The sequence below is a fragment of the Macrosteles quadrilineatus genome, unplaced genomic scaffold (assembly GCF_028750875.1).
Source record: "Macrosteles quadrilineatus isolate MER2022 unplaced genomic scaffold, UCM_ALF_1.0 Scaffold_1__1_contigs__length_201487025, whole genome shotgun sequence".
In the NCBI taxonomy this organism is placed as follows: Eukaryota; Metazoa; Arthropoda; class Insecta; order Hemiptera; family Cicadellidae; genus Macrosteles; species Macrosteles quadrilineatus.
The window spans coordinates 157,154,737-157,180,928 of NW_026542594.1; the positions used below are offsets into that span (position 1 = coordinate 157,154,737).

General features: G+C 33.8%; 1 protein-coding gene across 2 annotated transcripts in view; it reads left to right on the plus strand.

Annotated features, from left to right (window-relative positions):
* The window catches only part of LOC128988206 (uncharacterized), a 29,769-nt gene extending 3,577 nt beyond the window's left edge, over window positions 1-26,192 (plus strand). Inside the window, exons 2-5 of one of the 2 annotated variants that reach the window (XM_054409477.1) lie at window positions 10,044-10,190; window positions 15,340-15,384; window positions 17,743-17,877; window positions 24,708-26,192. In XM_054409477.1, the coding sequence (XP_054265452.1) occupies window positions 10,044-10,190; window positions 15,340-15,384; window positions 17,743-17,877; window positions 24,708-24,784 (404 nt within the window). In that variant the 3' untranslated portion in view covers window positions 24,785-26,192. The remainder of the gene's footprint in view (window positions 1-10,043; window positions 10,191-15,339; window positions 15,385-17,742; window positions 17,878-24,707) is intronic. The other variant, XM_054409486.1, reaches the window with a different exon arrangement.

The following is a 26,192-nucleotide window of genomic DNA, read 5'->3' on the forward strand; positions in this document are numbered from 1 at the left end:
GCCACTGTCTGAGGTATATGATTTCTTCTTTTGATTGATTTTGCGTATTGTTGATTTTCGTATTCCTATTCTTGGATGTTAATTATTTAATATCAACTCTTTCAGAAAAAAGATCCATGGCACGGGCATAGAACAGGTAAATTTAGATTTGCAATATATTGAAATACAAAAGAAAAATGCCTGGCTCATAGTAGAGGTTTACTATTGTTAATAAAGTTTGTGGTAAAAATGTGGAAGAAATATGACAAATGTTATAAAAATGGATAGTAAAAATTTTTTAAATTTATAATATCTAAAACAATAAAATCTTCAGCGTATTTTGTTAGGGCCTAGTGGATAGACTTAAAGTTTACAAGATTTTCTATAATGAAGTATATGCAAACTCCCCCCTTTGACCCCCCCCCTTGTTAATTACTTTGTAGTTACTTCACTGAGAGGGATTTTAAATGTCTTTTCAAGTTCAACGCTTAGCTTTGTATTTTTGAATAAGGTAGGTAATTTTTTATCTTGTAGCCGTACGAAATAGAACCAGGTGATGTTGAAAGTTGCTATATTACATGGGCTTAATATTTTTGCTATGTTTATGAATGATAATATAACATCCTTGAGGAGATTTTTACCACCTCATTAGTTAAGGTTGAAGCTCATCAGACATTTTTGAAACACTGCAACATTTTGTACAATGAAAATGTGAAATTAACCATACTTACGTCAACAATAGTACTATATCTAGTGAACAAAGTGTTATATGTTCAGCGGGAAATTATCACTAACGAAAAAGTTATCGATTATTTATGGTCTTAACTTTGAAACTATTTGTCGTAGTAAAAGAGAGTAAATGGCGGCATTTTAGACGTTTCATGCTCATTTCCTTTGTTTCTTTATTTTTTAAATTTTTTTAGGAACGTCCTAGAGAAATTTGTGTTACTAGTAAAATATACTTGATTTCGACACCTTCCTCCTTCTTTTCTCAAATGAAAAGCGAGATCAATGGAAACTTTTACCACGGATTCAGTAGTGTTTAGTAAAGAATCTCCAGTTGTTCGGAAACATCTTTTAGTTAGTGGTGTGGCTAATTGTATATTTCAGTTTTACTGTCGGTAATTGTCAGTAAGTACCGTTGTGTGTAATAAAACTCCTAATTAATTAATTACACCCTCTGTTTTTTGACGATTTCTTTTTTTACTTAAATATTACTTGTTTGTAGAGTGCGTAAAACTGTAACCAGAGATATGTATTTATAGTTAAAATATTCAGTTTAAATTACGCGTATTTACCGTTCAACTCCATGATTGTACCATTTGGAAAATTAAGTAAAACTTTACTAGTCTGACGTATATTATTAGTTTTACACTACATTACCGGTTCTGAAAATTACATTTAAGTTTAAAAATACATATTTTGTTGCCAAAAAACTATACTAAAAGTTGTACCCGAGTTTCATTTCAAGCCGTCCAACAAAACTAAGAGTTCAATGATGATCAATTAAAAATGTTGTCAACGCTTGTTACTAATCATCGCTAAATCTCTCCATAAAATCCCTGTAATAAACGGACACTCAGATAGGACACTTAAACTGTTCTAAAACAATAGTGTTAAGAAATACTTGGATAAATCTTAGAAATACTTGGATAAATCTTGTTTCAACAGTTAAAATGGTTCGGCCCAACTCAAACTATTTTAATTTTGACCATAAATGGAACTCTTCATTTCATGAACATTTCAACTGAACATTTCATTTCCATGCTAGAATTGTAGCAAGTTTGAGAACAAATCAACATTGAATTGGGCCACCGACAGAGTTCGCTGGTGGACACACTGGTCCATTGGAAACACACAAACTTTAGCCACACATTATGTAAGGGCAACATATTCTAAACTAGATATCTTTTACGTCACATCTACTATCTAAATCTAAAGTAAGTATCTAAAGTACTATCTAAAGAAAGTGACGAGAAAAAGGGAAAAGATTGAAAGTTAGACTGTTGTAGAACACAATGTTAGTCGCTCATTTCATTCATTTAGTTTATTTTTTAATACCTACAAAACTTAGTACGTATTTCTAAATCACAAACAAAAGAGATATTTGTTTATCATTGGCCTATGTGTAAATTTCATTTTTATATTTGGCTGTTCATTTTAGTAAATAAATCTTATGGCTTGATGGTAGGGGGTTGTTAAGGAACTTGAAAACAATTTCTTAACAGCTTTTGTGGACGATGAGAAAACGTAACCTTTCACTAATCATAATGAAAAACTGTCGTGAAATCACCATAATAAGATTAACTGTTGTCAAATAAAAATAATAGTAACTGACTGAAAAGTTTAAGTAGGTTCTAAGGCCGTGATTCCCTATCATCACCGAGTGAGCGTAAAATTAAAACGTAGTTTTTTAACTTGTATATTTTTTATAATCCAAGATCCCTATATAAACTTGTGCCCTACCGGATCTGTCCGACGGTTGATGTATTCAGACACTTGTCGTAACTCTGTCCTTCTCTAGCCACAACCACCACGTACGAACCATCGATCTCGCCTGCATGCAAATTAACTTGCCCTAGTCACGGAACCACGCGTGCTCTTGAGGGCATCCGTGGAATATTAGACTTTCACACCAAGGCTTATTTTTGTCCGATGTGGTGAGACAAATTATGATCCTAAATAGACTACGAGTGCCCAATGATTCATTGGCTAAGTACTCTATATCTTGCTACGTTTCATACCTTTAGACGTAACGCACAAAACGTGATGATCCATAGTTTTTGTAGGCTCTAAGTGTTAGGTGCAGTTTAAAGCGTGATTTGATTTAATCCTACATGCGGTTGTTGTGACCTACATTCCAAACGCCAAACTGCACAACCGGTAATCTCTTAGCTAGGTATTGGTACGTTCAATACGTTAAGTCTGCAGTAGCAGTTTAGCAGTATGTGATAAGTTATCTACATTCTACAGTTTTCTCCCTACTTTATGCTAATTAGCCTCTACGTGATGAAGATAAAATAAAATAATTTAGCATACAATCGTAACGTTTGTTAACTCTGGTAGCATCTTGGTCTGCCTGATTTCGTGGCATCCTGATTAAACTTACACGCACACAGTGTCTCAGTGGTATGCTAGTACGAGTAGTATTATCAGTGATTAGTGCGAATTCAGGATTGCTTTCAAAGACGCGTTGAAAGCTTATGCTAGACAACAATCCAAATTCCAAATGAATATTTGCGAGGAGCAGTGAGCAGTCACTGCAGCAGTTATTGTTGAGTCAATGCGTGTCGGTTGGTCTCAGATTACATGGCCTGTGATTTGCCTGACCCACATTCTGCCATCTTGTAGTTGTAAATCTCCCTTAATCTTTCCGCACAATATCGAAAACAAAACGAAGTCGAGGATATTTGTATGGTAATATTGGTTTTACGCGTTAACCAAATCAAAAACTACCCACAGCACACATGTAAAAAGCTGCTCCCTAAATTTATTACGAATTTCAATGCGTCTTTAAATTAAGTTTGAATTTAACTTTTACATTACTTACTCAAGCTCATTTCGAAATAAATGTGTGCAAAGGTTTACCTTTCGAAGATCAATCCGATTGTTCATGAAACTAATAGCACAGAAAACATAATAGTCAGAACTATAGTATAACTAATTCATAGTAGGTAGTTCAATTAAAAATGCAATGGAGAGAAAATCACGTTTTGTGTCAAATAATGTTGTATTGGGTTCAGGCTATCCTTAGGAGACAGAAGATTATGTAAACAGTTTTCTAAATTTTGTTGTAAAAATGTGTTGTGTTCGTAGATTACTCTTTCCTAAAATCTGAACTTTGTTTTACTAATCAATAGGTTTCGTGTTTGTCTAGAGATGTTGTCTAGTCTTAGATAGACAATTCGGTTTCTATGACTGTCGCGAAACTAGTAGTTTTTATGCTACGATTCCATGAGTGCAGTATTGTCGTTTCAAATACTTCTATCATTAAATAGCCTGAACAGGAACGTTTTGTACTCTATTTACAGATAATCAAGTTCCATGGTATATGTTGAGGATATTTTTCCACCATTACTTACACTGCTATTTACAGAACATTTTGAAGCAGCGATTTTTAATGGCACTGAAAAGCATGCAAGAGATGGAGAAGCATAAATGACTATGTGAGAATGTTAAAATGGTGCATCATCTGTGAATGTTTGCTTATTGAATGAGAATCTGTTATAATGCATTCAGAGCTGCAAATGAATGAATGGAGTTTTGAATGCATGATTGAACTATCACCAAACACTGTCAGAAACCAAAATACTACAGCTACAGCTTATTATAAACACTTTTTAATGTGAACTAAACAATAAGCGAAAAGTTTATGGATGTTGACAGCTTTTATGCGTCAACTGTTGGTATTTATGTATACGTCATTGTGTTTTAACAATATTCCGATTATGGCAGAGCAAACGGTTTATTCACATACATTTCCAGTTTTTAATGATAATATAGTAGAGTTTTCTATCATTCATCCATCAAGTTTCAACTTACTGTTGTATTTCATAAATGTTCATAAAAAATAGTTAGTTTGATGATAAATGTAAGTTAGCAGCAAATTTGGGGTAACACTCTATACATTTACAATGTTTTGTCTTCAAAGTTCTGTGCTTCAATAAAACTGTTTGCAAATTTCACCGGTTTACATGATATGTTTCTCCTGCTATGGGTGCGAGCAGTATAATGCATGTTACTGCTGTTTGCGGCATGTTTCAGTTTTCTCAGAAACCTCTGACGTTGGATCAAAACCCCTGTATGTGCCGTACACCCACGGGAGTGAGTACAGGTTTACTTCAACATCTACAACACTACTGATCCTTCTCACACACCTTCTATGGCACATAACTTCCATATCACAAAGTGACTCGCATTCAAAAGTCTCACTCCCTTTCTTTCTAAGCACTTGGTACATTCTATGAGAAACAAGTCATGTGTTTATTATTTGATTCCGTGAAAGTATAGCAATTAAATTAAACAAATCGGCTACTTGTAAGAACGTCTTGTTATAAAAGTAAAACGGCAAACACGGAAAATAGTATTTCAAAGATACAAAACTGTAGGTGAACTATTAGAACCGTATAAAAAAGCATTTAAAAGATTGACTTGAATAATCCCAAGTAAACCGATAAAACTTATTTTCTAATGCAATATTACAGTACTTATTTCAATGGGCGATTTTCAATAGATTTACCATACAAATACTCATATGATGATAATGCAAACCAAGCGACTTGCATACAAATTATAAATACAGTGCATCCCTTCAAGGAAATATAAAATCATAATAAGTGACACAGTCAACGATGGTAAAAAATTTAATAAATCAGTACTATTCTAGTTGTGGTTTTAGATTTCCTAATATACAGAGTGATCAACTCAAGGAGGTCACCATAGGGATATCGGAAACGGTAAGAATTAGAGAAAACTTTAAATTGGGGACATTCCTTTTTTTTATGGCAATTAAAAATATGAATTTAGTTATTTTAAATTCAGCCGCCATTTCCCAAAATGGTGACCAACTTTGATATTTGATCATGTTTTTGGATAGAACATGCAATTTAAAAACTTTTTTTATTTTTGGCATTTTTTTCATAAACCCACTTGTTTAGGAGTTACAGCCTATGAAAAAATGACTTCCTGTGTACATGTTGCATCATATGTAGCTCCTAAACGAGTAGGTTATAGCGAAAATGCTAAATGTAAATAAGTCTTAAAATTGTATCTACATTCCAAAAGACCATAAAATACCAAAAATAGACCGTTTTCCACTTTTGAAGTTTGCTAACATTTTTGAAATAATAGAATCAATATTTTTTACGTATTTTATGGTCTTTTTGGAATGTAGATACAATTTTAAGACTACTTTTTTAGGAGCTACATGATGCAACATGTACACCGGAAGTCATTTTTTCATAGGCTCAAATATAGGGTGTTCCATAAGAAATTTAAAAGTTGGCCACCATTTTGGAAAATGGTGGCTGAATAAAAAAAAACTAAATTCATATTTTCAATTGCCACCAAAAAATAAAGGAATGTCCCCCATTTAAAGGTTTCTCTAATTCTTACCGTTTTCGATATTCCTATGGTGGCCACCTTGAGTTAATCACCCTGTATGTGATGTAGAACTCATATATTATTATGACATTGCAATACCTCAATAACCAATATAAGTTAATTGTTGTTCTCGTAACAGAATGTAAAGAAAACTTAGTAGAGTAATAATATAATACCAAGTTTGCTAATACTTGTAATCTTGAATAAAAAAACGTTGGTTTATTTTTTGAACGTGGTTTCAACGATGTTAAGTCTTTAAGACTAATTCATTAAAAGTCTGCAATATCAGTAACTTACTTACTTACTTTTACTAAACACCTAGTGGAAGTTCTTAATTCAATGTTTCAAATTACCACCTAACAAGGTATTTACTATCTAATCTACATTTATTACATTCTCACAATTTTCTCACATTCACACAATTAATTATTAAGTTTCTCAGATTCCACTTTACCTGTTACAATTCACTAAGTTTCTTAAATTCCACTTTACCTGTTACAATCACATCAACAAGCACCAAACAATGGTTTGAGAATCTTCAATTAACAACATATTTTTCACAAACACACAATTTAACTTCACAACATGTTAAGGTAAAAATGTGTTGTCTATGTTTAATCATCGCACGATCCTTTTCACAAGTAAATAATATTTCACATTTCTCTTTTGTACCAATATATAAACAGTTTACTTTTTCTCATAAGTTGTTTCAAGTAGTATGCAAAATATACTACCACAGCTAAGCAAACATACTTTAAATACCATACTACTACTGCATATATTATTACTTAAGATATTATTTCGTATAGACAGTTTCAAAGTTTCCTCTGCAGGTTTGTAAGGTTTTTCATGAACTTACTGCGGAACCCATCAGGCCTATAATTATTGTAAGCACACAATCCAAGGCCAGACTTATTTTCTCCGTGGTCAGATAAGGTGGTTTGCCCAGCGCTGTTTGAGTGGACTGTTTAAACGGTCAGCATGTTTACCCGCATCAATCTATAAAGAAAGGGTTTCTTTCATGTCAGACCCCGCTATGAAATATGCGAGCTTCGAATCAATGCAGCACGCAATGTGGCAGATGTATGCGCTAAGTGGAACAAGCGCTCTGTGTAATGCCAATCAAAATATTTCACGTTTATTACATGGCACAAAATTACTCGTTATATAAAAACATGTTTCTCTTATATATGTTTTCAAACATTTCTTAAACAACTTTCAGAATAAAATTGGTTTCAGTTGATTACATCGAATTTGGAGAAACTGTATATCAGAGTCACGCATGGTTACACATAAATATAAATCACATTTCAATTTGAATTTTCAAGTGGTCCGTGGAATATGAATATTAAAGTGCAATTCCAAAGATATATTAAAATGTGGCTACTGCATTTTGTTTAATGCCTAATGATGTGAAATCTGATCAGAAGTACAACACGATTGTATTTTATTTATTTATATTTTTATACACTAAATACACTGTCAGTGTCCATACTACTTTGTTCTAATTTAGATACAAACAACGACACCTAATAATTTATAGTTGTTATACAAAAATGTATGTTTTGATAAATACTTAACAGAGTTCAGCATTGCAAGATAGAAGTCAGTATAGATTGAAAACCACGATAGATGACCAACACCATCGTTGTTATCCTTTATTCAGTTACAGTCTACTAATTTACAACAAACCCTACATCGTCCGTTTGTGAGGTCAAGTGATATTTTGGATTTTAATAAATTACAAAGGTACGATATGGGACACTGATATAGGGTACATAGGATACTGAGCACCAATCAAAGCTACAATCACGAAGGCCCAACAGGGCCAAACCCCTAGAGCAGCCTCAGTTGGCTCTTAACCAACTGTAAATTCATGAACCAACACCGGTTCTTGAACAAAATCGATTCTCGGTACTTGTTTCAATATTACCTGCATTAAAATAGTTTTCACTCTGTTAAAACAAGTTGTAAACGATTATGTTTAAACATTTGCGTGACAAAATTTATATTTGTCACCAACCGCCGAGCGTTTTCGTCTAATGACATCGCATAGGACAAGAAATCCACGATCGTGAGAAATGAGGACGATATTGCCGTGTTAAAAACATTTGTTTCTTAGATACTAGAGGAAGAGGACCCATGCTGCAAGGCTGCGTTGAAATAAATACAGGGTTATTACAAATGATGTTCATGATTTCAAACATACATAAAATATAGTTTTATTTGCTATACAAAGAAATAAAATGGTTACAACTTTTGAAAAACTCAAAAAGTTTCGACACAGATACACAGAACTGTAAATGCTCGATACGGGAACCCCTTGTGGTACGACGGATGTCAATAATGTAGTCAAGCTCTTGCTAGACTTTGAAAAGTGTGTCTTGATCTATTGTTTCGATAGCATTGGTAATCCGTTGGTGGATCTCAAGTATGCTATCTGATAATGGTAATGTGTACGCCTTATCTTTGATGTATCTCCACAAGAAAAAAATACAGGGGGTGATGTCCGGAGATCTTGTAGGCCAGTTCAGGGGTGTGTCATTATTCCGACCACCGAGCTCGAAGTTCAGCCCTACTACAAGTAACATTCAAATGCAGCCATTTCTCTTAAATTTCAAGGGTCACTTGCCAATATAGTGGTTACTAGGAGGATCATCGTTAAACCTAGTTCTAAAGTGTCGTTGAACACTAATAACAGATTGGTTAATGTAATATTCCAACTGGCAAAAAGCTTTCCTGCCTTCAAATTCAACCATTACACAACACTTACAACAATTGACTTGACAAACAGCTGATATGCACCCAAACCAATGTAAATGAAACTTTATGAGTTTTTCTTTCCGATGGTACCAACTGAAATAGTCTTGAAACAAATTAACCCAGTAATATTTATAATCAAAATCAGGAACATCATTTGTAATAACCCTGTATAATATCAGAGAAATAATTAAATTTGTGATTTTTGATTGAGTAACACAGTATCTTGAACTTACCTGATTCAAACGATCAATAAGTCAATTTAAAGCGTATAATTTACTGATTATTTTGAGAGTAATACAGTAGATAAATATATGCTGATACTTGATGTTAAATCTGTGCGGGCATACCTTCAATTTTTGACCGCAATCACGAAAATCGGTCGGGTAGAAGAGCCAAACGAACTCGGCTAAGAAAAACCAAATTTAACTACCATAAGAAATACATGGGGAGCAAATTTCGTTTACGTATGAGCCGAGTGGGATTATAGATAAATATATGCCGATGCTTGATGGCAAACCTGTGCGTGCATTCCTTCAATTTGAGACCTCAATAATGAAAATCGGTCATGCAGAAGAGCCAAAAAGAAAAACAAAATTTAACTCCTATAAGAAATGCATGGGGAGTAAATTTCGTTTGCGTATAAGCTGAGTGGAACTGTAGATAAATATATGCCGATGCTTGATGTGAAATCTGTGCGTGTATCCATCCAATTTGCGACCTCAATCATGAAAATCGGTCGGGTAGAAGAGAAAAATGAACTCGGAAAAGTAAAACCATCTAAAAAAATATATATTGCCTCGCAGTCGCTTTATCAATGTTCGGTGGTTTCGAGTGTCCGTTTGGACACATCACAATCTAAGTAAACAAACCAAAAAGGTAACCTCGGTGCGTAGCTATCTGTTATCATCAGTGGTATCGAATATACATCAGTTCTCTGTATCTTTACTTTTCCAAGAACCAGTATCACATTACTATCAGGTTTCGACACAACACTATTCACTATTTTAGAGGAGTTTGTACCCTTACATTTCAAACACCATCGTTAGACGGGAGCTCAGTTTGTCGTAAGACATTTACACTCCGACAAGACACAGCACGGCGCGAGTCGTGTGATGGATGGGATGGATGTGATGGATTTGATGGATTTGATGGATGTGATGGATGTGATGGGTGAGGTGTGAGGTAGAGGTGTGTTGCAGCTCCCAGAGGAAAGGAGTGCCGCGTAGAGGAGGACTGCGCCGCTCTGGAGTTCACCACCTGCAAGAAGGACACTGACAACAAGAAGCGGTGTCTATGTTACGACCTGCAGCCACCAGCCAACGGGGAGTGCGCCACCAAGAAGAGAGGTATGCCACACTCCACACAGTACCTACACACTACCACACATACACGTACTGTGGACCGGGTTGTGACGTCACATACACACACTAGCACACAACCCTGTACACAGCTCGTGGTGCAGAACACTTACAACATACTTATAAGGTCACTCACTACATTAGTCACATAGCCAAATAAACAAACGATAATAAAACTGAAATATTAAACTACTAAAGCAAAACTTGTGTATTAAATTTATCTGTGCTGTACGTTAACATGATGTTTCTAAGTAATTTTGTCAAATGGATATAATTTATTAATTTTTTGTATGGTACTTTTTGTTAAAAGTCTGTTAAATTATTTAAAGAGTTAACAACAATAAGTTGTCATTTTATCTCACGATATTAACACTTGAGTCGACCTTATACTTTATCAGTTTTCCATACGATCTAAGCTTTGACTTCATCGACTACATAGTTCCACATTCCCCAAGTGCTACAAGCATTTTTGACAGAAATAAGTTTCAGTCTAAATCTAAAATGTAAGCGGATACGAATTTTAATTAAATACTAATTTCATAGACAAATAGGCTATGAACAACTGAATTTAAAGCTCAGTGTTTTATGTTACTTTGTCCCATTAAGGGATCCTATGTACGACTAGGATTTTCAAAAGTGACAAAGACGATCATTCCAAACTTGGTCGAATTACTGATGTTTTTGTCACCCTTGAAGATACTCTAGTAGGTCAATACGATAGTGGTGTTGATACAAACCTAGGTTCACTTCACGGATCAAGGCAACATTAACCATTCAGCATAAACCAACATTATATGACATTCAAACTTACCCATTTACTTCAAAACCAAAAGTACACATTTTTCACGGTTTTTAACAAGATTGCAAATACACACAAAAGACGGCAACTGGCAAATAGCCCTTACGAAAAAAATCTAAGTGGGAATTCGTGTTTCAAGTTTTATTAGACGTATTTTTGTATACATCCCATAAGATTTATTATATTACTATGCCTATGATGTTTTTTTTTTTACTTAGTAAAACAAATTAAATTTTACTAATTATGTGACTAGACGCAACACTGTAATTCCTTACATTATTTTACTTTGTTGTTAAGGCTCTGTTCTACCAATCTGCGCAAGGGTTTGGCAAGAAGTTGCAAGGGTGTTGCAAGGGTTTTGCAAGGGTGTTCCAAGGGTTTTGCAAGGGTTTTGCAAGGATGTTCCAAGGATTTTGCAAGCGGTTTGCAAGGGTGTTGCAAGTGTTTTGCAAGGGTTTTACAAGAAGTTGCAAGGGTGTTGCACCGGTTTTGCAAGGGGTTTGCAAGGATGTTGCAAGGGTTTTACAAGGATTTTGGAAGGGTGTTTCAAGGGTTTTACAAGGGGTTTGCTAGGGTTTTGCAAGCGTTTTGCAAAGGTTATTCAATGGTGTTGCAAAGGTTATTCAATGGTGTTGCAAGGGTTTTGCAAGGGTTTCGCAAGGTTGTTGCAAGTGTTTTGCAAGCGTTTTGCAAGAAGGTTGCAAGGATTATGCAAGGGTGTTGCAAGTGTTTTGTATACGGAACACCAAATTGTTAACTTATAACCAATGTTATAAAACCATTATATTTTTCTTAAAACTTTCTCTGACAATTAAAACATTCATCAAAGCTCGAATGGTGTGACAGGTTTAGTTCTCTAGACGTTATGTTTGTTCAACGCTTTAAAACTATTGTTTTTCATTTACAAAAATGGATGTATCAAGCGGTGTGTGTTTATTTTAAACATGTAAAAATTGTGATTGATTATCAAGGAACTCAAAATACGAAAGGAGAATAACCCTAGATGGTATTTAAACCAAAGAGATTTTTATTCAATACACCTTAAATCAATCCCGTTCAACAAATATAAATAGGAAAAAGTCAAATCATTCTTTGCCAGCCAATCCTTAAATTATATATCTCAACCAGCGAACTATATGACTCACTCATTACGACAACAAAAGTAGAGCGGAGCCTTAAATATAAGTTTTAGCCCAACTATTGAGGTGTCCCTTGGTATTGAGCACAGAATATAGAACCTAAAGTTTCTACCTTTAGGGACATACCTTTAGGTTCTATATTCTGTGGTATTGAGTATGTTTCAATCAATTTATTAACTAGTTAGAATTTGTTTAGGGAGGGTAACGCTATTTCGTGATAAACCTCCACAACGCACAAAAGACTGACTTGCCTGGTATAATATAAGGAGAATTGTTGAATGCGTGTGCCTTGTACTTATATACAGATCAATATTGCATGGGTCTCAAGCTCAGCAATTCATGTGAAATGGTACTGTGAGCACTAAATTATTAGGTTAGGAACTCAACTATACCCGACATGTGAACTGTTCTACATTAATTCTTTATTGTTTCCATTTGTAAACAAAGAGAGATAATTATACATGTGCTGTACATAGCTATATTATACTTTTCTATTTGTATTGCCTTTACCCAAAGTCTTTGCTACTGTTTTAGTATTTTCTATATTTCTTAAGTACTTCTCTTCTTATACACGTCTTTTGTGTAGGTATATAGATCAGTTGAGTATTCACAACGCTTCATTTATATGTTTCAGAATACTTTTAATATATATTTTATATTATAAAAGCAGTCTGTAAATATTTTATTGAGTAAAATTTAATAGTTTTCAATAGGAAATGTCAATTCGTGATAATGGAACGTGACATATAAATTTAGGTTCATTTTATTTTACCCCGACATCAATTCTGAGAAAGTAGTTTTATATTTAAGTATTTGGTTATGTTCATCTGTAAGATAGCCGATACTATTTTAATTTAAAAAATGCACCATGATCTGTGCTCGTATGGATTTTTACAATTAATGTCTAGAGGCTTAGTCTATCATCAAATGAATAGAATCCAACACTTTATTGCTAAAATAATATCAGTAAATAGTATACCAAAACTAATAAAGGTCTTAAGATAATTTGTTGTACCTTTTTATGAGATGATAGCAAAATAATAGATTTGTTTTGCCAAAAAGGTAAAAAAATGTGAGTTGTATAAAATAAAAAGGTTATTTAAATAAACATTTAATAACATTTAATGATTAGTTAGTGGTAGTTATCATAGCAAATGTTTCATTTTCTCCAACAAGGACTCTATGAACCCCCAATGTACTCCTCCCGACGTTTACAATTTCGTTAAGACTTAATGGGTTATCTTACTCATGATAATTCTAAAAGTTAGGTTGCCTATTAACAGGCAAGAGTTAAATTTCACATCGTTAATCTCCAACCAAACAGTTCCTGTATTGTCTGTGGTTTTGCAAACAGAATAAACACTCCAACTTGGCTTTGAAGTTACCCCGGTCATTAATTGGTTTTGGCTTTTGACATGTCCAACAGCTGTTAACCTTTAGGCGAAATCGGGATTCCCATGGTGCCATGATGATTAATCCGTAGGTAACTATTAGTTGCGAAACGATCAACTTTAAATGATACCATGGTACTATGAAATGCTCGTTTAATCAATAAGGCTTCAATAAGGTTCAATAAGGCTTGAACAAAACGAAATGTTTTCTACTGATCTTAGAAAAAGTTACTTTTGAGTTCGCTGTGATGTAATTATTATTATCTTAATGGAAGGAAGCGAATTCGTCCCTCCCTTGTAAGCCGCTCTCTGAACTCCGCTGTATGCTGTGTGTTGGATGTTCTTGGTATTGACTTGAATATTCGTACTAAACTTAATTCAGGGCTCTTGAGACAATAAATTCATGGTTTAAGTCGAACTTTGGATATATTTATCTGAGAGTTAAAAAATATGTCTTTAAAACTTTAAATAGAAATGTTTAAAAAAGTGTACAGTGTGTTATATTTTGTATTACATTACTAAAACTAAGAAAACAAGTATAGTAGACTAAAATTCTTCATATTCGAAAAATTTTAAGATTGACTAAGCAACGAGGTGTCGAGGTGTGGGCCGTGGAATAATGAAAATCCCGTTCTTTAAACATAGGTAAAAACAGGGTTGTTTGAATTATGCCTCTATATTTCGCAATGACATATATATTTTTGAAATTTCTATATCAAAATTTGTTATATTGGAGAAAAAACCCTAGTTTTGTGCACGTTGTATTTTCAATAACACGACTAGTCAAAATTGCTATAATAAGGGAAAGATGATCGAATGCTTCCGTAATACCATATTTATTATTAAGACTGTTGTTGTTCTGAGACAGAGAGGTTTTAGCCCATAAGGAGGAAATTATCAAAATAATTGCTATTTATCTGCAGGAATACGCGTGTTCATGGATACATAGGCCTACTAACTTAGTACAGTGTACAAGGGGAAACCCTCATTTATGGTTGCAATACTTAGCGGTTCAGTAAATATAAACCTTTGTTCATAAACCTTTGTAAGGTAGCCTAATCATAAACATTTGGTTTCGGTTTATGAAAATTGTAGCGGAAATCAAAAGGAATATTATCATGTAAAAAAATGCATAATCTCCTATCATAACTCATAGGACCAATACAGTTTGCGTGTTAATTTTATGATAAAAATATTTCTTTTATATCTTAATTAAATGTAATTTTGTAGTCAGTACTTTCTATAAAACATTCATTTAAAATATAAGCCTTAAAACTACGTATCCTGCTGGTCAAATTTATCTTGCATAGTAAACAGCTTCTTCGATTAAACTTAAAAATATAAACAATATGTCTCGTTAAAAGGGTTTCAGAGTTATAAAGCATATTTTGTGTGTAAACAACTTGCATCCATAGATTGTTCAAGAAATGTATGACAAAATTAATAACTGGCTATTCCTTAACTGTTCGAACAGTAAGATACGGTTATTTAATAATACAAATGAAACATATATAAAATATCCAGAATTTAAAATAAATACCTAACCGTCAGATCCTACTAAATACTGCAGGTAAGTTTTAGTGTTGTTTAGTTGCCTGTCACTAAGCACGATTAAAATTATTGCACGCGTAGAATGTAATTCAAGCATGCTAATTCTCACCACAATTCAACACAAAGTAATATTCAAATACACCAGAATACATGAGACCAAAAATCAACCACAATTACGCCTTTTGCCAAAAACATGTAAATATGCCTAGGCGATTTACTCTAAACATGACAAATGTTAAGACAGTTTTTTTCCTTAGATGTTCGTGGATATGTCCTGATCGGGAACAAACGCCCACCAAAAGGTTGGTTGACCGATATAACAAAACAAAAATATTAATATTTACATAACTGCAAACAAACAGTGAATCAGACAATCGTAAAATATACAGACAAAGTAAGGGGCTGTCATATGACATAGGGTACGAAATACAAACCTAACACGACACTTAGACCAGGGTAAGTAGCAGCACTATATAGCCAGTCCCGTCTGTGTCATGTAACTATGTTGTCAGTGTCAGCAACTAATGTGGTGCAATTGATGTTGTTGCATTAATATCACAAGTATTACGAATAATGCTCATCAACCACATAGTTAGTATGTTGTTGATTTTGTGTATCAACTATCAACTACTAATTACTGTTTGGTGTGAACAAAATTTATTTGTCAATTTGAATACACGAGTGTTAGATCAAAATCAGAAAGGTAAGTTCATACTTTACGTATTATTCACACATTAATTATGAAATGTTTCTGAAGCCTGTTCTTATCTCACTATAGTTTCGTTAAACGCTTGCGGCGATGAAAACTTTGTATGGCTTCAAAGTCTAACTTTTAAACAATGCCCACACAGCAAGACAGCCTAAAATATGCAAACCTATTGTTAGGTTTGACAAACATGAAATCATGCAAAGTATAAGGTTTTAAATGTGGAAGGGTTGGATATCTACAAGGTAAGTTAAAATGTGCTACAAAACAAGTGTATCATTGTAAACCCCGTATTTAGGATTTGAGAGGTTTCACCATATTAAGGTTTTGACAGCCTTAAACAAACGAAATTGCCTTAACGTTGGCACATAAAACAACGCAATTAACAATTAAACCAGTAAATGCAAACTAATACGCTTACTGGTTGTAAATTAAAATACACGTATTTTATAGATATTAATGAAATAAAATTATAAACCAAAATTTTCCTAAGTAATGTATAACTTGATAATTTAGTTAGTAAAAATGAGTTTCAGTCTCACGTTGGCTATCAATAGAATGCACGATTTGAACAATCTGTAAACAACTTAGTTGTCCTCACTCGTAGGCAATTCATGTAGTTTAAATTAGGTAAATTTATAATAGTATATCATACAATACCATCAAAAATACCACCAAGTGTATTCTATAAACTTGAATACTTTGATTTGTAATGGTTTGTAATGGTTTAGACTTTTAACTTTTAAACATTAGTAAGATATCAGTTGTGATACAAGAGGTATTGTGAAGTAATTTTATTTTAGGTGTTAAATGAATAGTGAAAACAATAACTGTGTACTGTATTATTTTACATTAGATGAGAGAGAATTATTTCGGCCGGTTGACCCAAGCCAGACGGACCTAACCACCAAACCTCCGCTCTTCAAGCCCTATGCTAATATCAACATAGGTACATTTACATTCTTAACATTACTATTTCAAATTCGAAAACAACAATTTTACTCTAAAAAATGACCTTCCGTTTTTTTGATAAAATAGTAGCTTTTTAAGCCTGTGATAATTGGAGAACTACTTTTTCATAACTTTAACATTTAATAAATTTGTCAAAAAATTAAACAAACTACTTTTGGCTACAGTGAAAACTGCAGGAAAGAACGAAAATTCGTTTTAAAAGTAAAACTCTTATATCCTTTGGTAATATGACTTGCCGATATAAATATAAGTGATTTTAAATCATGGATTTAAATTAGATACGTTTACTTAAAAAGAAATAAAAAACTAAGTCGTAATACAATCTGATTATAGATTCTCGTAAATATAAACCTTCACATCTTTTTAGATCTCCAAATTATTTCTAACACTGATTTTGATTCCTAATATTAACTTTTGGATATAATTTATGAATTACTACTTTTTAAACAATTCCTTAAAATTTTACATTATAAAATATCACTGCGTGTATTTATAATGCAATTTCAAAATACTCGTAATTAACCCACAATCAATTTAAAAACATCAATTTAACTTTAAGAAATGTCGATCACAAAAATATTGAACATTTTGTTCTTATCCATATATAAAGCCCAAAGTACCCATGAACTTTTGAGAAAACTACAAGTCACACCCCCATAAACCATATACTTAAAATATTCGTAATGACGAGAAACCTTGCGCAAAACTATCCATTATTTCATAAATTGCCTTTTAAGGTCGTAATTCCTTTCTAAAGGGAACTTTCCATATACCTAATGTTAAAAATACCTCAGCTGTAGGCCTACTTATCTGTTTATTTCAGCTTAACTTAACCAATCAATAGTTTTATTAATACTTATGAAGTCAAACGGGGTGAAGCCCGTGGGTTACAGCTAGTCTAAAGTAGAATTGCTTCTAGCCGAACAGCGAAGCATTACTATATGACAGTACTGTAAGGTGTAGAGTTGTCGGTGTGTTCCAGAACTGCACCAGCCCTGTAACTACGACCACGAGTGTATCCACGGGGCGGAGTGTGTGGTCAACAGTACAGTCAAGGCCAACGAGAAGCGATGCTACTGCAGATTCGGCTACGAGGAGGAGGACAACCAATGCAACAGTGAGTCCGATCAATAAATACTAAGGGATATATTTTCTGGTATAGTACTGGTAATAGCAAGTGTAGGTCCTACGTTGTGAAACTTGATCACAGCAAACAAGGGGTGGATAAGTAACGGCGCAGTAGGCTACTTAAAACATAAATAAACTCTTAAAGTAATCCGTGCCACAATAACATCACACTACATAATACCTTTGACTATTTATCCAATAGTCAATGATAATACCTTTGACTATTTATAGAGGTATACGTAACATTTCCATGTTAAAGCTGTCAAAAAATGAACGTTATGGTATTGGCCACCGATAAAATTAACCGTGTTATTTACTGATTTCTGTCGAATATGCAAACCTTTCAAGCAATTCAAATTGAAAGAAAAACTTATTGTAAACTCAAAGTTCCAACAAGAAAATCTAAGTTTGACACCAAAAAGTGCTTGTTTATAAAGATGAAATATATATTTTAGTTTTAGTGTATGAAATCAAATACTGTAGTAGGCTATTATTACGGTTAAGGGCCACTTAATTGACGTTTGTCCGAGAATATCAGAAGTCTAAATCTATAAAAAACGGGCTGAGTTTATTTTAGTATGAATTTTTAAAGATTTCAGAAGTACAGGATGAGGCAATGAGAACGCTACAATTTGTTTTAGCTGTCACATGTTAATTGTTGCAACAACGAATGATCATCTGTGCTTATAAATGACAAATGACAAATTCTTTATTTAACCTGCCCTGAGTTAGACCAAAGGTCCACTCTTCCCCCAGGACAGGAACAACAATTAAACTATGCCATTTTAGTAAATATTATTTCTGAGGCTATTAACACTGAGATTTTGATGTCTAAACCTATTTTTAAAATAGTGATTCTTGTGCAAAAACCCAGATATTGTTTGGACCACATTCCATCCTTGGTCAACATGGCACTGTTCCAGATTGGAAAACAGTGGTGAACTGGGTAACGTTATTTAAGATAAACGCTTAAACCTAAGAAATAATCGATAGGTTCCGCAAAACTCTTTGTACACCAGCAAATGTTGAAAGAGTGCGAGTCGCAGTAACTGAAAGTCCAAAGAGATTTCCCAGGAAGCTTTTGTTGTTGAAAGCTTTACGTTGGCTCATTTTTTTGGAAGGGGGGGGGGTTGTTCTAATAAGCTACTTGAAGTTAGAGATTTTCCAAAATCGCCCCACAGATTTGCTTGAACCGAAGCTAGGAATTGTCCAAAAACTTAAGTGATTCCTGAAGAAATGCTAGAGGAGTATTTTATGGAGTTTTCAAATGAAAAAGGAATGTCAAGTAGGACAAGAACGTCACTTGCAGGATTTCTTTCTCAAGAAATGGAAAAATGACTTTGTTTAGGTTAAATGGCAAAAGATGAGCTGTGTTTTGATGCGCAATTTATATCCATAGGGTGAATATATTTTTGAGTTTGTACTACTTATAGATTGGGGTGCTTTCATTGCCCCACCCTGTACAATATACTTGGTCTGAAGTTAACAGACCTACGAACGAACTCTCGAAACAAACTACCTTCGTATCTTGTGCAGGCCTTACAGTAAAACTGTTAATATAATCATTACTCCTATGCCTTTTGTAGAATTATAATTTTTTTATAGTTCCCGATTGCGCTCCGCCATGGCCAGTCTACATAGGATTCACTTCTAGCATGGCGTCTGAATAAGTTATACGCAGTTCAGTTTTGGTAAAAAGACCTATTTTGTGGATGATTGTTTGTTGTGGGTTAACTATGTTTAACTTATTCAGACGACCCATTGATCAGTGGATTCTTTGGTTTGCCTAAAGGTCGATTCACACATATCAGTCCAGTCACAGTTCCGTTACAATCCAGTTACAGTCCAGTCACAGTTGCATCCGCCTCTTCTAAGTAAAACTGTCAGTCATTTGGTTGCAGTCACTCTTCCATCACTTATTTACAGTGTTGTTAAAGTATAAAATGTTTAATTAAAACACAACGTTCTATAAAATTTTCATCGTTCGTCTTGTTAATTGTTACAAGCATTACTTAAAATATAAAATCGATTATTTAAATAAACAATTATTATTTTCTAACCTCAAACACGTCCGTCAGGCTTCCGAACAATCCAAAAATATCGGTGAAAAGAAATCTGAAACTGACTGACGGACGCCTGCAGAGCTACTGACGGAACTGCAACGGGTGAGTGTAGATAGCGCTATAGAAAATCCATTAAAGAATATTTTTGATAACTGTGACGTGCTTAAAGTGACTGGACTGTAACGTGCCGTAACTGATGTGTGTGAATCGACCTTAACGATGAATGGCGGAGGTGTAAAAACCGTCGAAACATATTTATAGCAAATCGTACTAAACATCAACCTAAACACTCAACAAATGTCAAGGACTGTCTGAAAAGTTACGTATTTCTGTAGGACCTTTCCATCACGAAAACACACCAAGGTATTAAATTGCCGATTTGCTTATTACCTAACAGAGACAGAGGCGATACAAATTAACCTTCGGTGTTCAAACAAAATGAAGAAGGTGGAAGAAGAGAGCGAGATCTTGGTAGTCAGATATCACGCGATATCAGGGGAGAGGTTGTAATCAGTCACGTGGCTGCCTCTGTCTTTACCCCAGTAATGCCAACCCCGGGATAAGGTAACCTTTCACGCGAGTCGCCGCAATTGCGAGTCCCATGGCCGCCACCATTACACCGACATCCGGACGTAAACTGGCCCAACAATCAGCTGATTGCCTTGTTTGACTGTTTCACTCCAATTGATTTTTAAATGACAAGTGCAGTTAGGTACACTTTTAGAACTGCTACAAAAAGCAAGCGGGGTAATTTGTTTTGAGTTTATGATGTAAAAAGTAGCAGGAGTTATTATAGCACCATGGGTTTTTACTTTTACTATGGGCTTATTGGGTTTTTTACTATGGACGCCGAAAGCAAAAGAGTATCCCGAGCGCCGAAGCCATAAATTACCAAAGGGTCTACTCAGTGATGTAGAAGTGACGAGGGTTAATATGTTTTCTTATGCCGTTTACAATGAGTTTAATCTGTGAATCAGTCAATATTTATCATAATAATTTCATTAAACTCAAAATAAAATTTCGCTAGGTCTGAGAACAGTTTCATTGGTGCACGGACATAGTTTTGATATTATTCATTTCTATTTTCATCATATTATACCTTCTCCACAGCTGTTGCTTGATAAAATATAGATTATTAAAAGATATTTACATTACTAAAAGATATAGTCTGTTTACCTAACCTAACGTAACGTAACCTAACGTAACGTAACCTAACGTAACCTAACCTAACCTAACCCAACCAAACACAACACTATTTCAGAACACGAGTCAGCGTCCTCCTCCTCAGGTACCTGTGGAGACCCGGGCTCTTTCCATGCTTGATTAGTGAACCTTTTTTGGGATTAAAATTTCGGGCTCTTTTCATGTGCTCCGCCTAGACCCGGGACCGATTTACTTTTTCATTTTGATGTCCCCAGAGGCCAAAAACACCATTCGTTCAAATTTGTATATATGTATACATATATAGACTTATATATATATATATATATATATAGACTTATATATATATATATACGTCCGTGAACGCGATAACTTGAATAATTTTTGTCCGATTTTGATGAAATTTGGTTTAAAGGTGTAAAGGGGGATAAACTTGAATGAGTTCGCGAACCAGCACGATCGGACCATGGGAACAAGGTTTTATGGGGGGTTTTATGGGGTAAAAATTGGTTTTTCTCACTTTTGACCCTCAAAACACAAAATTTCCCAATTTCTCTTTAGACCCTTTTAAAGAGCTTCAAAAAAAAATTAGTATATAAAAGTATTTTTGTTCGGTTATTAGTGACGGAGAAAACAAAAAAAATTGTAAATTTAAAATTCCCATGTTATTCTTATGGAGAATATCGTCAAATGTTGTAGTTCGCTTGTTTATGGATATATTTTGATCAAACTTGGCAAATTTATTTATTTTGTACTAAGCTATCAATATTTTACTCAAAAACACACTTTATTAGTTTCCTTGTAACAGCAAACCTAGCTACTACTCGTTAAACCTAATGTTATTAAAATATATTTGACTGAAAATCAATTCAGACAAATGGAAATTCGCTTAGTCGGCAGGTTTGCTGCGGCGGGGGTTTTATATTACTGGACTTGATTTGTAATGTTAAACCATAGACAAAGTATACCCAAAGACAAAAAATAATGGTCTATTGTCTGTAGTTAAACCAAATCATTCTAGTATAAATTAAATATTGACTGCTGATCTAGGCCTACCCGCCTACAATGCTCAATTGGGCACACAAATTCACTGCGGTCCGTTGCTTTTGTGAATTCCAATTCGACTGTCAAAACTGTCAGATTATGCCAGGTAACCCGTTCGGCGCTGGGGCCCTATTTTTGAAATGGTTGACTGTTGAGTTGAGTGTCGAGTCATTCTATTTCCAATCGTTTCGTATTTTTGAAACGGTTGACGGTGGACTTATACAACCAAAACTACTCAACACCTATCGAGCTGTTGAGTGGAGGTTGACTGCACTTTCTTCTTCCTCTCTTTCGGCAAAAAATTACTCTTTTTGAGACGACGCCATATTGTTTTGTTATTGCTTTAATTTACTAATTGCGATTTAGAGGTTATGTATTTGTTGTCAATGTATTAGCACCCAATTATGCGATTGTTTTCTGTAGAATAATCGCATTTTAATTTTATTTACTGTGTCAATACTAGACTATTTAATCAAGGGTTTTAATCTTGTTGGAATGTTTGAAATAGACTAGGCATACTAATTGAACTTATTATAAGATAATTATTGTTATTAGACCTATGATTTAAGGTATTAAAGATTGTGGTAGAGAGAAACAATATCATAGTTTGTTTCAATACCATTCACCTAATAAAGGGATCAAATTAATTTAAGTTACGATATGCTTCCAGTGCAATGGCAAATAGCCGCTTTAACCTAAATAAAAAACAATTAAAAATAACATAAAACAAACCGATGAAGGAAACTAAAATAAGGTGATGTGTTCCGAAATAGAGACGAAGAAAGCAATTAATAATGTATTTAGGATGAGTGTAGGACCTAAAGTAAAGTGCAGCCTATGCCTAAACTTATAATTAGCTACACCCTAAAACAAACATCCATAGTAAATTTTATTTTTAATACTTAAGTTTAGCCTATATAAGTTAAGGTACTTTGCAATCACTAAGATTAAATTAAGCAAGACATAACCCATTATAACCTCAATCTCTCAAGAACGGAGTTGACAGTTTACCTCAGTGTCTCGAAATATGGCAGATTGAGATTAGCTGCCAGATTTTAGAGTAAGAAGAGGTTAAATCGAAGTCCGCAAGAACTCTGCATTGTGATTGGTTCAAAATGACGTCATCTGAATTTTTGACGGTCGTATGCTCTACATTTCCACCACGAGTCTCTCAACTAGTGATTCCCAACTCGCTTCCCAACTGTTGGGTTTCAAAAATACCAAATCATGTTGTTGGTTGAGTTGAGTGCTGACGATTGACTCAACAGTCAACCATTTCAAAAATAGGGCCCCTGGAGAGACGCGGCGCTCGGGAGACGGAATCCGCGGCGACACCCAGTAGAGAGTAGAGAGTTTCTTTTGCACGAGTCACCCCAGAAATGCTCAAACGAATTAGCTAAAGAACTTGAGTCAAGCTTTGCCCAGACAATGGAGGTATGCATGCCGATGTTTTGGACTAAAAATGATGTCCACTTGGTGTCGTCCACAATAAAATTCTGATTAAAATATATTTATGGTTTTAATCAATACTAATTGAATGGTTTTAATGCGGAGAAAGTATTGTTTTCGTCACAATTTCCTAGTTTAAATTTTGAGCGGAAATCTCCATTTTGGGTCTCCGTGAACCCAAAGAAAGTGGTTTTCGAATTGACTGTGTGCGCTCCTGTCTGTGTGGATGTGTACACAGCTACATACTTTATCTGTGGTCCGATTTTGATGAAATTTGGTGTGTGGGACATCCACGGTATCTTCTGGCATTTTTAAATATAGATTTGCAATGGTGATTTTCCATAAAATGCCATAGAATAACGAAAACTCGGATCTTCACAAAAATGGCGATTTTGATTTTAATTTTGTATGATACGGTTCTTTTCATTTTTAACAAAATTGACCATCCCACAATGTTGTAAAAAATACCGTTTAATTTTAGTTAGTTGCAATTTTTGTGATTCTCCCCATACAATATCATGAGCACAGCTTACTTATTGTAAGGGTGTTTGACAGGCTAATGTAAGAAAGTACCTACGAGTAACTTTGCTGATACCATTCATTTGACTTATTTCTTTAAAAAAAGAAAAAAAACTACTTGTTTGATCATATCATTTAGGAGGAGGTTAGTTTGGAATTGGATGAAAGCTTTGAAATGTCAAGTTATTCATACTGTATATGATTTAAGATTATGGCATGTATTTTTTTCAAGAATAAAATTTATTGAATTTTTTTTAGAAGATATATCTTGGAAAAGTACTTTATTTCTTAAAATGTTTCTTAACTGGCAAGGGTCTGACATCTGCAGTGACAAAGGACTAGTGGTTGTGTTGACTGAAGCTATAAACGTTTACATTTTCAGGACAAACAAATCATGAATGGATATTTCTAACACTGATTATAAGTTAATGGAGACTGCCTTTTAATTTTAAACAATGTTTTTTATTGATAAAATACGGATTTAGCCTAGATATGACGTATGTAACATGTTCCTTGAGTACCTGAAATTGTAGGAGCGGTAACCAATCAGTGATGTATTTATATTTTAAACACCTTGTTACAGGTGGACACAAAACCAACGCCTGGATCTCGCTGATGCTGTTCATCTCGCTAGCGATCGCCACATTACACACAAACTGAGACCCTTAGTTCCACCTAGGTCCTACGAGCACCCCATCCTCCAACTTTGGTTTTGCTTACATCATCTTATAACTTATTGTGTGTCCATTCCAAGACACAATTCTTATAATTTCCAATCATCAATTTAAAAGTTTCAATTTTTAATCATGTATTTCTATTTCCGTTTTACCATGTTGTGCAGTAATGTAGATTATAAACCTAGGTATTATTTTATCAGCATACATAGCGACTATTTTTAATGTTGACAGCATATAAATGTACATAGGCTGGATTGTAGTTATGAGTGTAACTTGTATAATAGGAAATTTAATTAAGAAAATCCGTCCACACTGTCAACTCTTGGAGTATTTTTAAGAGGAATATTATTCTAAAATAACAACATTTTATCCAGGGATTTTGTAGTTGTAAGAAAAAACTCGATTTGTCAAAAAAAAACTGATTACTATTTCATTACAATTATATTTAGTGGTTGAACTTATTTAAAAAATAACACTAAATGATCAATTAAAAAACGTTTTAAAATACATGAATAATATTAATTACATGTAGGAACTGCAATATTGGGATGAAAAATATTTTAATGAATTTTCTTCATTAATAAACTACTACTTTTGGGTTTTGTGTATCATCTACTTCTTTAACCAACAACATGAGATTGGTTGCTATTACAGGCTTAAAAGTTAATCCTTCGCCACATCCTACTAAAGTTCGGCCGCTTAGAAAACGACCTGCTCGCTAATGCTAAACCAATGCTGGAGGAGGTCGCTTTCTAAGCGGCCGAACTAATAATTTTTGAACGAATGAAATAGTAAAAAATGTTCCCTTAAATAAGTGCATTTCTATAAATGTAAAAGTTATTTTACTTAAGTATAACTAAAAATGTTCAATCTATAAAGAATTTGTAATTTAGGCTGCTAAAACAAAGTTCTGGCAATCTTTAGAGTTGAGTTGACAGCACCCAAAGATTCTTTCTGAAGAGTTCTTTATAACTTAACCAATATTATGACAATGTGGCTTTGCATTTTATCACTGACTGTTTTGGCATAAGTTGATAAATATTTTGTCATTTATGATGTTCATCAATTAAAAATTTAATGATTAAACTGTTTTTCCATTTTTCAAAGAACTACCATAAAATGATCTAATACTTCATAATGAATATGTTTAATTTGTGTTTTGTTTTATAAATCATAATATGACAAACATATTATTACATTATTAGGATGAAATGCATATTGTTAACTAAGATGGGTAAGAACTCTTTTTAACAACAAAGCTTGAACTAAATCGATTTATTGTGTCATTATATAGCTTAGTAGTACTAAAAAAATATGAAATATTTTAATGTATTTTAAGTAAAATATTGTAGATTTATTTGTTTAATAAAACATTTTGGAGTAAAATGTTA